At 42.2% G+C, this 15,429-nt stretch overlaps 1 protein-coding gene across 2 annotated transcripts in view; it reads right to left on the bottom strand.

Annotated features, from left to right (window-relative positions):
- Nucleotides 1-15,429, bottom strand: part of LOC149820140 (RNA polymerase III subunit RPC82 family protein) — a 94,061-nt gene that overhangs the window by 53,917 nt on the left and 24,715 nt on the right. Inside the window, exons 7-9 of one of the 2 annotated variants that reach the window (XM_089982625.1) lie at nt 8,907-9,056; nt 6,723-6,833; nt 1,387-1,498 (exon numbers count right to left, since the gene is read on the bottom strand). In XM_089982625.1, the coding sequence (XP_089838751.1) occupies nt 1,387-1,498; nt 6,723-6,833; nt 8,907-9,056 (373 nt within the window). The remainder of the gene's footprint in view (nt 1-1,386; nt 1,499-6,722; nt 6,834-8,906; nt 9,057-15,429) is intronic. The other variant, XM_089982626.1, reaches the window with a different exon arrangement.

Here is a 15,429-nt window from a genome sequence, read left to right as displayed (position 1 = left end):
TTATTGCTTATTATTGATTGATTTTATGTTGTATACACGTTTCTTATTATGTTTTTTATAATTTTGGGTACCGACTAGGCCGCCTAGGCCCTGCCTAGGCCTTTTTAGGGGCTCACCACCTAGGCTCCGCCTAGTACCCATGACAACTAAGGGGGCAACCAATAACAAAAATCTAGGTGTGTCTCAGGCTAGTGGATACAGCAATGGCAAAAGGCAGTTGCCTGTAGACAAGCAATTGTTGTTGGCAGAACTTGCAAGGCTCAACATAAAGCAAAATGAACAAGAATCATGGTAATGTCAACTCTAGGGCTGCTTCTCATATCACTAGTGATGAATGTAATCTTCTAAAAGTGATCCCATATAATGGTAAAGATAGTGTTATTACTTGAGATGGTACCCACTGTTCCATCATCCATACCGAAAATGTGTCCATTCCTTTGTCCAAATCTAGTTCTATTGGTTTGTCTGGTGTTTTTCTTGTTCCCAATATTAAAAAGAATCTAGTGCTCGTCTCTAAGCTTGATGATGATACAAACTCATACATTTTTTTTACTTGCTTCTCTGTTTATGTCAAGGATCTTCGTACAAAGAAAATGTTTGTTGAGGGAAAGCGATTGGGTAATATGTACGTTTTTAAAGAGAATCCTTCCTCCAAAGTTGAAGGTTCTGTTTCGAAGCCTAAAGTTGACATGTCGAGTTAATGGCTTTTAAGTAGGTCGGAGTCAAATAAGCCAAGTGTTTGGCACAATCACCTTGCTCATTGTAATCATCAATTTGTCGACAGATTAGTATCTAGTAGTTTGATTCCTTGGTCTAGTTATATCATGAGTCTGATAGTATCTGTCCAAGTTGTCAATTGTCTAAAAGTCATGTACTTCGCTTTATTTCATAGAATAAGACCTTTGGGACATTTTGAGTTTATTCATTCTGATGTATAAGGACCAGCACCCATTTTCTCTTCTTCTGGAAGTCGTCATTATGTTCATTTATTGATGGTTATTCTCGTTACACTTGGATTTATTTTATGAAAAATAAACACGAAGTGTTTAGTATCTTCAAAAATTTCATGCTTGAGGCAAAATCAATTTTCTGTTTTTATCATAAATTTCCAGCATGACGCAACATGTATAGTTAATAACACAAATTGATCTACAAGTTGCAAATAAAAAGCGCCCACTACAAATCCAAGAATACTTAAAGCAAACATCAAATGGACACTAGTTTGGTTCTACAAAGTCAATAAAAAGTTTCTCTACGCCAAGAAAACATACAAACACATTCACAGATGAAACAGATAAGCAAGTGAAAAACAGAAGATAACTTGCTCACTAAAAGGCTGTAATGGAAGTCGCAAAAATCTCCTTCCAAGAAATTACTAAATCTTACCGGTCCTCCCAATTTTGAGATTTTCTTCTGAAAGACTTGTTGCCTCCAGGATGGCTTGAAAGACGGTGCTAGCACCAATATCCAACCTTCGTCTTACATTTCCAACACAAAACTGAAATTGAATGCAGAAATTTTTCATGGTTAGCTGCAGTTAATAACAAAGAAGCATGTATAACGAAAAGAAGAAAAATATGGAAAAAGATTATCATATTGAAGATGCAAAATAAAATGTTGAAACAAAATATTTAGCATTTTCTTGTCTATTGTTAATGGATAATTAGCTCATAGGATGCGGACTGTTGAGTTACGATAAAATCCTGGTTTACCAGATTCTAGGTGAATGGGGCCAACACAGAGTTACCGGAAGCGCATAGGGAAGCGCGCTTCCTTGAAGTGCGTTTCGGAAGCCCAAAACGTCGCGCTTCCGAAACGTGCAGGGAAGCGTGTTTTCCTTTTATGGGAAACGTGCTTCCCATTTATGGGAAGCACGCTTCCCCATTTTTTCATTTTTTTCATTTTTTTCATTTTTTTCATTTTTTATTTTTTTCGCTTCCCCCTCGCTTCCGATTCGCTTCCTAGGTCGCTTCCGAGACAGTTCGTAATTTTCTTCTAAGTCATCCCACGCTTCCCACTTCCTAAATTTTTTAAAGTGCCTCGCTTCCCGCTCCCCCGACTGGTAACTCTGGGCCAACACCTAATTTTACAAGGCATATTCTCACAAAGCTATGTTACAGGAACATGTAGTTTGTTAGCATGTCTCTTGTAAAAACCAAAAAAAAAATGATTCGGGCCGGACCCGACCCAAGGTCACCGCCTCTCGCTGTATTTAAGAGATAGCAAGGCAGGAGAAGGGTTACGAAACCCCTTCCCCCTCTCCTGCTCTCTCGTTCTCTATGCACTCTTCCCTCACCGCCTCTCACCCTCCGAGCGAGCACCGACGACCAAAGCCGCCAGCCACCACCTTCTCTGTCTCTCGCTCTCTCAGCCTCCCCCGACTCTCTCTCTCGTCGGCTCGCTGGAGACCCCCGCCGCTGCCAACGACTGCCTTTGTTCCCTCTGACGCCGCCGCCGTCGACTTCCATGTACGCTCCTTCTCTCTTCTTCTTCGTAAGGGGGTCGACAGACAGGGGGGCAGAGCCCCCTGTTGTCGCCTCTCATCGGCAGGGGGTTACCCTCTGCCTTTCTCTTGGGATCGACCGACAGGGGGGGGGGGGGCATGGGGGGGAGCCTCTATCGTCACTTCTCGTCGGCAGGGGGTTACCCCCCTTGCCTTCCTTTTGGAGTCGACCGACAGGGAGGCTGAGCCCCCTGTCATCGCCTCTCGTCGGCAGGGGGACTCCCCCCCCCCCCTGCCTCTCTCTTTGGGTCGACCGACAGAGGGGCGGAGCCCCCTGTCGATGCCTCTTATCGACAGGGGGACTCCCCCCCCTTGCCTCTCTCTCTGGGTCTACCAGGAGGGTGGTGCCGAGCACCCCTCCTCATCGTCGCCCTCTCTTTTTCTCGATTGGGTGGGCAGTGGTCGAGCCCCTGCATGTCGTATCTGGCGGGGGAGGGGTCGCTCCCCCTCCCTGCGTCTCCCTTTTGGCAAGGGGAGGGGCCGAGCCCTCCCTGTGCTCCCTGCGGTCAAATGAGGGGTTGAACCCCCTCCCTGCACCACCTTTAGCAGGGGAGGGGCCCAACCCCTCCCTGCTTCTTTTCCCGGCAGGGGAGGGGGATCGAGCTCCCCTCCCTGCTCCTTGCCTTCATAGTATGCAGGAGGGGCCGAGCTCCTCCCTACTCTCTTTTACGGTAGGGGGAGGGGGTCGAGCCCCTCCCTGCTCCCTATTACGGCAAGGGAGGGGGTTAAGCCCCTCCCTGCTACCCTTTTTTCGACAGGGGGGGGGGGGGGGTCGAGCCCCCTCCATGTTCCCTCTTCTCGAGTGTCAGGCAGGGGCGAAGCCCCTTGCCTCCCCCTTTTGATCGACCGGCAGGGGCCTCGCCCTTGCCTCCTTACATGCTCGACAGATAGGGGCGAAGCCCCCTGCCTCCCCTTCGTTGTTGACAGGCATGGGCTTGCCCCTGCCTCTCTTCTACTTTGTCAGGCAGGGGCGCAGCCCTACCTGTCCACGCTTTCTGAGGACAGGGGTGCAACCCCTTGCCTCCTCGTAGCTTTCTGACAGCAGGACAGTATAGGATCGCAGCCCCTGCCCCTTCTTCTTGCGTTGATAGCAGGTGCGCAAGGGCACAATGCCCCTGCCTCTGCTTCCTTCACGTCAAAACGATGGCAGTGCCCCTAACTTTCGATTTTTTGTGTTAGCTTGCTAAGATCGTCACATTTGCAGCTCGTATGACGGATCCCGCTCGCGCTCCGCAGCCCGAGCTGTCAATCGTTTACACTCGCAGACGCCAGAAACCTTGCAACTCTCCAAGGTAGGGGATGATTGCACAGAGGACTTGGATAATTGAATTGAGTTCAATAAACTAAAAAGGAGATTAAAATAAATATATATACAAATATATAATTATACGAGTACACATTTAACTCAAGGACGCAGTTTCGCGATCATTTTCCTTTACTTCTGTCATGTCTTTCCTTTGTCGTCCCGCTTTTCGCCCAGGCTCTTGCTTTTGCAAATGTTTTGTTACTGCCTTGTTGTTGCAGATAACGCTCAGGTTTTCGCTCATTCACGTGCTATAAAGGCATCCTCGTGGAGGGTGCAAAGGCATTTACCGCTCTCTCTCTCTCTTGCGACAAGAGTTGAGTCGAGAGCTTGGCGATACATCATCGTCTAAGGAGAGGGATACCTCACAAGGATCCTGGCTCTTCGAGTACATAGTCCTGCAAAGTAGACTTGAGATTTTAGCGAGTTGCGCAAAAGCATCAAAGATTGCCCAAATTGAAGTATTTGAAAGAACGTGTTTTGGCTGGTTATCTTCGTCTATTCGGCATATCTCGGGTAACCCCGAATTGGGGCTTGATCAAACTTCTTAATGGGGATTCTGCTGAGAAACTCATATCCCGTCTATCGAGGCCGGTATCGAGTCATGCGAGGCATGTAAATACCTCGATAGCGGATGAGATTCGAGAAAATCACATGTCAGATGTTGGCACAAGTTGTTGGTTGTTTCAAAAGATAAAGAATGTCAAAAATAAAGTTTGAGAAACATTATATCTTTGTGAAACACTTTTGTTGAGGTTCCTATTGAGGAACTAAACCCCCCTTTCATCCTAGAGTACTTGTAGTCGTACACTACACGCTAGTACTGCGATGATCGGATGAGATGATCGTGCGACCTCGAATAGTGCTAAATGCACAATGCTGTAATCACATAAAGTGGTGATTGATTCACCTTCACAGGCAAGATGCTCGAGTGGTTGAAAGACCACAACATAGAATGGGTCGTTAGTTAAGCAACCCCTAACACACTCATTCGCTTCTTGTTGTCTATCAAGGGAGAGAACAGAGCGGTACAAAACTCCAATGGACATGTTGTTAACAACCACCCCACGGACAAAGATCTGGCCTCCCCAGTCATCGGAGGTAGGGGAAGGGACTACCATACATAATCCTTGGTGGTAGGTCCTATGAACTTCTGCAGAAGTTGGATGCATCTGTGGCACTGCCTACCTTACCTTTGGGGAATTCTCTCTCGACTGAAAGTCGTCCCCCCTTAGGAACGGACTCAACTAGCTATTCGGGTTATTAAAAATATATAGAATAACAGATGCCCGAACTAGTCTCATTTGTTTCTAGGTTTTGGCTGCGCGTACCCGCAGGCCAGTAATTATCGAAACATAAAGTCTGTTCACACTAGTTGATGGGTCATAAGACTTGCTTATTGCGTAGTAGTTCACAGCTTACGATCAAATGAATCGTCATGTTGTGTTTGACAGTTTCACTGCTTACTTGCTTGAACGGCTTACCTGTTTGCACTGCTTACCTGTGTTGCATTATTTACTTGCTTGAACTGCTTACCTGTTTTGCACGGCTACCTGTTTAACTGCATATCTACTTTAAACTGCTTAGCATACTGAATTAAATGTACTTAATTCAGTTTCTTGTAGTCTCTCTTGTGCACCTACTAGTTTTTCACGAAACTAACCCATTTTATGGGTACAGGTGATGATTAGGTACACTACAGGCGATGGTGTGATTGCAAGATGGCTTCAAGACTTCTTCTTCCTGCTCTTAACTCGCATCCTGGATGTTTTTGGGTTTTATCACGGATTTTCTTTTGGATATCCGAATTTTGTGAGTTTTGGTTCTTTTAGCTAACGTGCCTTTCTGAATTTAACAAAAGAATAGTCTTCCGCTGATTTCATAAACAAACTCTGAAGGAAAGAGATTTTTTTAGTCTCTTGCCTGTTTTCTGAAAGGTTCGCAAGTTCGAAATTTTGGGGCGTTACATCTCTAGTGACAACACCCAACATGCTACACATGTTAACACATCATGCCACGTGTAAGATATTGAAAATGTATTTTCTAGTTTTTGTTACCGTATTTTCTAAATGTTTTTCTCTGTTTTCATAGTGATATATGGACCTTAATTTGTATGTGTATACTTGAGGAATTTGAGTCTTACCTAGTCATAGACATAGTTAACACATAAGAAGGCCTTATTGGCAGACAAGAGACCCTACAATCAGCTTTTTAAAATTGAGTGGAAGTGTTAAAGGTTGCCCAATATGGATGTTAATTTGTATGTTTATACTTGATGAGTTTTATGTCTCACCTAATCATAGATCAATGGATTATCAATTATGTAGGAAAGAATGCCCAAACAAAAGTAAGAAAAAGAAAGAATAAAGAAGAGATAAGGGGATGAATTTAAAGAACTTAGTAAGTAGGGAGATAAAGAAGATAAGATGGCAGAAATCTAACGTACTCCACTTCTCATACCACTGCATTGCTCATACCATGTGAAAAATGAGGAACTTCAAGATAGAGATGAAACATAGATTCAGACAGCAATAGGATGCAATGTTTTACCTTACATATTAAATAATGAATAGGGATCAGGCAACCTAGTATTGACTGTACAGTAATGTTTACATTAAGGAAAATAATGGGAAGAAAAGCCTATGCTAATGAATTTGCCATGTATCACAGAAATAGCCTAGCATTGACATGCAATTCTATTCAAAAGGAACATGACATGACAGCATAAAATTCCAGAATCTCCACATATGCATGCATGATATATCATGTGCCTAGAACATGATCAAAACTATCAATTCAAGAGTCATACAAATCCAGCAAAGAAAATCCAACATATTTGAGTGATAGCCTAATAATATTAAATTAGTTTATTTCCTTTCTTTGGAAGGAATTTTAAAAAAAGGAAAAAAGAAAAACCTTATTTCTAAGACATCGGACGAATTCTTCAAAGTTTGCACGCCAAAGAACTTCCTTCTCACAAACAGAAGCCAGAGTTTCTGCATCCATCTCAAATGCTCCATGTTTTCGCTATAAAAATAATAATGAAGCATTCAAGTCAGCATTTGAATCTCACAATAAACTTGTCATTCCTAAATTACCTATCACTCAATTGGAAACCAGATTGCAGTAACACCTAACTTGATAATTCAAGCGTCATGCTAGTTTCATGTAACCACTCTATTCTAACAAACGTTTCCACATGTTCCATAAATGAAACTGCCAATAAATAAAATACTTCATGTCTGCAATCATGAACTGGAATGTAAATTGACATATTTTTAAGCCACCTCTCATTAGGGTTGGTGTTGCTTCTCACAAGGTAAGACATTGCTTGCTCCCACAGTGTCATCTTATTGAGGAAGAAGGGAGAATTCAAGTTATTGGTTGTTTATGTCTGCATAGAAGCTGTTCTTGGGATGGGGTTAAAATGTTTTTCTTTTACTTCTCATGCTAATCCCCATTGATAAATTAACTTGTGAATCTGCCATACCATAAAAGGCATTTGATATCAAAAATGTATTACCTATTACTCACAAGAAGGATCCAAATGGAAGGACTGCTATTCTCCAGTTGCGTTCCAATAAAATGTAAGAATATGATAAAACTTACTGAGTCATGAGTGACCAACTTCTGATGAATCTTTTTCTTCTAATTAAATTCTCAAACACACAAATAAATATTGAAACGCAATGCACGTTCTCCAGAGAAAATTTTCATGAAATCATTGGAAGATAAATCATATTTTCCTGTCAAATACGATTAAATTATCTTAAAACAAGTGTAACAAGATGATAATCACAAGTGCACACATTGAAACCCCCATCCAGAAAACAAAAGCTAAAACATAATAATATGAACTGGCCAAAATGCAAAGGCATCCCTCATGATAACCAAAATAAAATATATGCTATTCATTAAATGGACCTGACCTACAACCGGAGACAAAATGATATGGACCTAGACCCAATTAACAACAAGATCCACAATAATAATAGCAATCAACTAGTCCAACACTAGGTGTGGATCCAATTATCCAACCAACACCAAGCCACTCGTAGATCAGATAATACTAGAGGAAGGATGTGCATAGCTCATAGTCCCTATCAATCCAAATTTCATCTTCGATTGATTCAACAGGGTCCAAGGACTTACCAAGAGAGAAGCTTAGTTCAATAGATCTTATTCAAATATCTAAGAACCAACATCAGAGACTTAGTTGATGCACAAAATTCCTCTTTTTAATAGTTCTTACTACAAAAATGTTTTTTTCATGAAGGGATTAAAATTAATACTTTGCTGCATAGATTAAAGTAGTATCAACATATCCCTTGATTATGTTCTCTCAAGGATTCTACACTTTATGTTTTGGCGTGTTATTCATTACACAGTTGTAAGTTAATTTATAAGAAGCAAATTAACTTGAACTCTCTAGGCCATTTTATGTTTCACTCATGCAAATACAGAGGAACATGCCTCTCTTAGATGGTGAGAATAAAATATAATAGAAACTACGCTGACAATTTTAAATAGAAGGTGCCTAAAGTTGTAGAGAGAGGCATGGTTTGTCCAATTATGAGGAAATCATGCTGCTAGACGCATGTAAGCAAAAGGTCTGAAAATATTATGAATGAATGAAATACTAAAGTTCAAAGAAATAGTACATTACCATTGAGATCTTCTATAAGTTTAGACTACAGCAACACTTCTTTCCTTCTCCAAGTGTAGCCTTTAGACACATCTACTAATCTAACAGATAATATGATAAATGCTCACAAAATTATTACATCCATAACATGCTGAATTTATGACTACATTTAGAAATAATAAACACTTTAATCAAGTCACCTAACCAGGTAGATTCTCCTTTTGTCAAAAACAACTTTTCATCATACACAGATTTCCAAAATTTCAAGACATCTTTTGCAGTATAAAGGATAACATAGAAGCAAGTTCAAAAGAAAAGGATGAGAAAGATCAGATGATGGAGATGTGGAGGCCCCAAAGGGAATGAAGAATTTCTTAGGGTTGAGTTGAAAGAACAATCTTTGAAGGAACCACTAAACCAGTTCGCTAATTGCTGAATATTAGTGGTTCACTAACCTTTTCCCCAACTATTGCACTTGGCAGCTGGCCTTCAGTCACTTCTTCTAATGCACTAACGGCTTGAATGGGGAAATAAAACCGTTGAGCATCTGGACAAGAAGCTGCTTCAACAGCCAACTGTTCATCAGCCACGATCTCCTTAGTAGCCTGGTGAAAACAGTTATGATTACAGAGACCATATCAAATTAAGCAACATAATAGTGTCTTCGAATTCCATTTTACTCAAAAGAAGATCACTGCACCATACCATCACCTAGTAGAAAAACAACACAACTGAGAAATGAAAAATCATTTGAATCATCATCAAAATGGCTCACCCTTAGAAGTCAATGAAGTCATACTAATGCAAGGACAGATTGAAAAAGTGTTAAGAATGAATGGACATTGCCAAAATTCAAACTGGGACTGATACATGTAATGGAATCACAAGAGAAAGTGCATAATCACAAGGACACTAATGGGCTAAACAAAAGATCCACTATGGGCAAATATAAGAGCACAAGAGTGTACACAAACACAAGCCACTAAGGGTTAAGAACTCAATATAAAAATATTAATTTACTAGAGCTCAAATGCTCAAGAAAAGCATAAGGAACAATAGGAAAAAACCCCTATATATACAAGAGAGAGGTGAGAGAATATGCAAGAAGAGAGAGAGAGAGAGAGAGCTGTTAGCTAGCTCTAACAGCTAGCTAACTAGTCATTGGCAAGGTCCAAAGGCTAGATACCCAAAGACAATAATGTCCTTGAAGGGCATAAAAATACAAAAAAAATAAAAAATAAAGAATAAAAATACATAAAATGATACCTAAATACAATCCAAAAAACATGTAAATATATATAACACCCTCCCTCAAACATAAAGTGTAATTGCCGAAAGTTTATCAAGAAGAAACATGATACGAGGTGATGGCAACGCCTTGGTGAAAAAATTGGCCAATTGATATTCCGATTTAACAAATGGTAACTCAATTGTTTCTCTAAGATATTCTTCACGAACGTAATGACAATCCATTTTTATACGTTTTTTGTGCTCATGGAAGGTGTGGTTGCTTGCAATATAGATAGCACTTTTATTGTCGCAACACAACTTTGATAGGGTGGAGACAGTGATGCCCATATCTTTTAAGAGACTTCGCAGCTATGTCACACGGACTCGGCTCCAAGGTCGACGCACCCGCGTCGACACGCACCGACAAGGGTGCGGCTCAGACTCGGTCAACCCGACCCTGGGTGTGGTCAACGCACCCAGGGTCATTTTGGTCCATTTTTTGGAAACTTTTTTTTTTAAAAAAAATCTGGGCTACAGAATTTAAAAAAAAATCCCTGAATCAGGCTTCACAACTCATCACCTGTCCCCTAATGCGCACAACTTTGACCGAGTCTTATATATATATATATATATATATATATATATATATATATATATATATATAGCCGAGTCCTCGTGTCCAAAATTTTTGAAATTGCGCCGCACCCATGTTGCACCCGCACCCGCATCCATGTGACATAGCTTCGCAGCCATATTATCTCCGAAGTTGTAGTCCCCACGACACAATACTCTGCCTCGGTAGAAGAAAGGGACACCTTTTATGGATTCTTTCACCTCCAAGAAATGAGGGAGTCACCTAGAAAAATACAAAAACCAATATTTGAGAAATGATCATTGGGATTCCCTCCCCAATCAAAGTCAATATAAGCAATTAAATCCAAAAATGATGAAGAGGATAGAAAAAAACCCTCTGGTTATGGTGCCTATCAGATATTTGATTATCCGCATTATGGCACTCATATGAACCATTGTAGGTGCATGTTGCAATTGTCTTGCACTGTGAGTTGCTGTAATAACCCGAGTAAAAAAATCGTTTGGATCCGGGTAGGATCCAGACCCGGATCCGACCCGGGTGATAAATCGGTTGCGTGCTTTTAAAATCACGCAGCGGCGAAGGAGGGAGGTTCTCGAAACCTCCTTCCCCCTCTCGTCTCTCAGTCTCTACATTCTTCCTCGCCTCTCGTTTCCTCTGACTCCCATCTCGCTCCTCTGCGTTGCCGAGCACAGCCACCGACGACAGCATCGCCGGCAGCCTGTTCGAGCCTCCTCTCTGCGACCTCGTCAGCGATGCCTCTCTACTCGACCTCCAATGTCGCCACCACCTGCGACCCTCCTCGTCGACCTCTGCGTTGCCGAGCAACCCCATCGAGGACCCCCTCCTTCCGGCAGCCTCAGGTACGCCTCTTTTCCCCTATTTTCCCCCTTTTCCCCTCTCGCTTCCTCACCTCTCATCGGCAGGGGGTTACCCCCCCTGCTTTTCTCTTGGGATCGACCAACAGGGGGACTGAGCCCCCTGTCGTCGACAGGGGGATTTCCCCCTTGCCTCTCTCTTTTTGGGGTCAACCGACAGGGGGCTGAGCCCCTGTCGTCGCCCCTCGTCGGCAGGGGGACCCCCCCCCTGCCTCTCTTTTTGGGTTGACCGATAGGGGGGCAGAGCCCCCTGTCGTCGCCAGGGGGACTCCCCCCTTGCCTCTCTCTGGGTCTACCAGGAGGGTGGTGCCGAGCACCGCTCCTCGTCGTCTCCTTCTCTTTTCTCGATTGGGTGGACAATGGTCGAGCCCTTGCCACCTCCCTGCACCCCCGTTGTTCAGGGGAGGGGCCAAGCCCCCTCCTTGCTCCCTCTTCTCGGGCGTCAGGCAGGGGCTTCGTCCCCTGCTTGTTTACGTGTTCGATAGGTAGGGGCCAAGCCCCTGCCTCTTTGCATATTACACATTTAAATAACTATATTGCCAATAAGCATTCACATTTATGGATGAAACCTAAGTCACAGGGACGCGGCAAAGCAGGTGCCGCACCCGCATCGACACGACGCGGGTGCGGGTAAGGCATCGGGTGTGGTCAACACGACCCTGGGTGTGGTCAATGCACCCAAGGACATTTTGGCCCAATTTTTCGAACGTTAAAAAAAACAATGAAAAAGGAGGATTAGGGCAAAAAAATTGCCCTAATCTCCTCTCCTCTCCTCTCCTCTCCTGCGCAGCTCATCTCGAGTCCTCCCGACGCCACCTCCTCCTCTACCTCGTCGCAGGTACCCTCTAGCTCCCTCTCTCTCTCTCTCTCTCTTTTTGTGTCGGCAATGGAGGAGTCGAGCCCCCTGCTCCCTCTCGCTCTCATGTTGGGTCGGCAGGGGAGGGGCTAAGCCCCCCTACTCCCTCTCGCTCTGTTGTTGGGTCGGCAAGGGAGGGGCTGAGCCCCCCTACTCCCTCTGATTTCGGCAGGGGAGGGGCTCGACCCCTCCCTGTTTTCGGCAAGGGAGGGGCCGAGCCCCCCACCCTGCTCCCTTTGATTTCAGGGGAGGGGGGCCGAGCCCCCCCCCCCCCCTTCTCCCTCTGTTTTCGGCAGGGGAGGGGGTCGAGCCCCCCACCCTGCTCCCTCTGTTTTCAGCAGGGGAGGGGTTGAGCCCCCCTTGCTCCCTTTGTTTTCGGCAGGGGAAGGGCCGAGCCCTCCCCCCCTCTCGCTCTCTTGTTGGGTCGGCAGGGGAGGGGCTGAGCCCCCCCTGCTCCCTCTATTTTAAGCAAGGGAGGGGGTCGAGCCCCCCCCCCCTCTCGCTCTCTTGTTGGGTCGGAAGGGGAGGGGTCGAGCCCCCTTCACTGCTCCCTCTTATTTTAGGGGGGGGGGGGGGGGGGGGCTGAGTCCCTCCCTGTTTTTGGCAGGGGATATATAATATATATATATATATATATATATATTTTATATCAAGATAATGTTTGTATAATTGATTTTAATTTTTTAATGTATTTTTTTGTGTTTTCAGGATAAAAATGATAGATAAAGGAAAAAGACTTGCGCCATCCTCATCCCAACATTTGAGTTTTGCTGCTAGTTTTGCCGATAGTTGTAGTGGAACTGATGAGGTGGGGCCACTAATGGGTACATATAGATAAACTTGCAAAAACTGGAGAAGGAGGTGGTGGAAACAAGAAATTTCGATGCAGGCTCTGTAAAAGAGATTTTGTTGGGTCTTACACAAGAGTAAAGGCTCATTTGTTGAAGATACCAGGACATGGCATTTCAGGATGTAGAAAAGTTGATGACGCAATGTGAAGACAATACAAGAAGAATATGAGAAGAGAAAGACAATGACCGATTCTTGTGCAGTTAGTTTGTCATTTGCATTCAATACATATGGAAGAGGAACGATACAAGCAGCATTCAATACATATGGAAGAGAAGAATTGGATAGAAAAGTTGGGAGGTATTTTTATTCTAGTTTACTCCCATTTAATGCGGCTAGAAATCCTTATTGGAAGGATTTAGTAACATCCTTGGCAAATTGTAATTTGAGTGGCTATGTGCCTCGAAGCTCAAAAAAAATACGAACCACACTTCTTGCAGAAGAGAGGGCAAATGTGGAGAGGTTGTTGGAGATTAAAAAATATTCATGGGAGCAAAATGGAGTTTTTATTGTGTCTAATGGATGGACAAATATTCAAAGGCGTCCACTGATCAATTTCATTGCTTTTTCGCTTAGTGACTCAGTATTCTTGAAAGCAATTGACGACAGCTGGAGAATATAAAATGCAGAGTATTTGAAGGAGTTGTTTATAGAAGTCATAAAAGAAGTGGGTGGTCAGAATGGTGTACAAATTATTACAGACAACGCTCTAGTTTGTAAAAGTATACCGTTGAGTTTGGAGAGTGACTACCCTCGTATTTTTTGGACTCCCTGTGTAGCACACAGCTTAAATCTGGCCCTAAAGAGCATATGCAACACGAAAGAAGAAGAAAATTCACAAGCATATGCTTTATGTTCATGGATTGAAGATTTAGAAAAAAATGTCAAAAGCATTAGAAATTTTGTTGTTAACCACCATCGTGCTAATGCTATATATAATAGGCATTCTGACTTGAAATTGTTGAAGGTCGCTGAAACACGTTTTGCGTTTATAATTGTGATGGTGAAGAGGATTAAAAAAGTGAAGAATGCTTTGGTTGGCATGGTAACTGATGAAAATTGGACATTCCATTGTGTTGATGATGATGTCAAAGCTCAAGAAATTAAGAAATACATTGTTGATGATGAGTTTTGAGATAAAGTAGTATACTTTCTTCAATTTACCCAACTTATTTGGAAAATGTTGAGAGTAGTTGATAAGGATGAGCCCATGCTTCACAGAGTTTATGAAATGTGGGATAATATGATTGAAAAAATTAAAGTTGTTGTTTTCAAGCATGAAGAAAAAAATCCTGCATTGGATGATTCAGAATTTTTTAATCATATTCAATCAATTTTAGTCAGAAGATGGGATAAGAGCAACACTCATTTGCATTGCATAGCACATTCTCTTAATCCAAAATATTATGCAAAAAAGTGGCAAGGAGGTGGTATTGGTCGTGTCCCTCCAAATCTAGACCCAGATCTATCAAGACATAGAAATATGTGTATGATAAGACTTTTTCCTGAAACATATCTTCTAAATTAAGTCACACAAGAGTTTGGAAAATTTTCATCTTCGAGATTATATGGACCAGCATTATTTGCGAGAAAGGAGGATAATATAGATCCTATCACATGGTGGTCAACATTTAGATCAGAAATACCTCTTCTCCAATGTCTTGCATTATGATTGCTATCGCAACCTGCTAGTTCATCCTGTTGTGAAAGAAACTGAAGCACATATTCACAAATCCACAACGTGAAGAGAAACAAACTCACAAGCAAGCGTGCAGAGGATTTAGTATATGTTCATTCAAATCTTCGACCACTTTCGCGAACTAATGATGAATAAGGTACTAATTTGCTCTCTTAGTTATTTGATTATTTAATTTTTCATTTTTCATTTAAATATACTTTTATTGTATTTAACATTTTCAAATTGGGTTTGTAACGCAGACAAGGAACATCCAAATTTTGGGATGTAAACCCTGAAGAGTGTGACTTCGAGAAAGACCATGATTTCAACATGGCAAACATGGATTTACCTGAGCTAAGTCTTCCTTCTAATGATGCATTTGATGATGATGAAGAAAATTATTAAGATCCATTACTTTTGATATGTAATTTAGTTTTTTTCTGCTTTACTTATTTGATCGATATTTAGGTTGATTTATGTAATTTGCTTTACTTATTTGATTGATATTTAGGTTGATATATTGTATGCATGATGAATGATATTATGACAATGTTAATTGTTAAATTATGATAATGTTAACCGTTAAAACTTCAAAATTATATATATATAGATATATATATTTTACATTTTTGCCTTGCCGCACCCCCGCACCCTAGGTTTTTGAAAGTGTCGCACCCCCGCACCAATGTGACTTAGGATGAAACAAATATCAATGAAATCTCATAGGTTTAACCACTATCTTGCCACAAGCTTCAATGCAGATGTGCACATTTATGGATGAAACAAACATGCATGAGTTGAAATTAGAAAAACCCAGTATTTCATTGTTAATAAAAAAGGTTTTGCTTTTCAAGTACAGTCAAGACATATTTGGGGAAATGCATCAAAAATCAAA

The sequence above is a fragment of the Nuphar pumila genome, chromosome 12, assembly GCF_984573655.1.
Source record: "Nuphar pumila chromosome 12, dmNupPumi1.hap1.1, whole genome shotgun sequence".
Taxonomy (NCBI): Eukaryota; Viridiplantae; Streptophyta; class Magnoliopsida; order Nymphaeales; family Nymphaeaceae; genus Nuphar; species Nuphar pumila.
The sequence above is the reverse complement of the archived record's forward strand: the minus strand, read 5'-3'. Positions and strand labels throughout refer to the sequence as shown.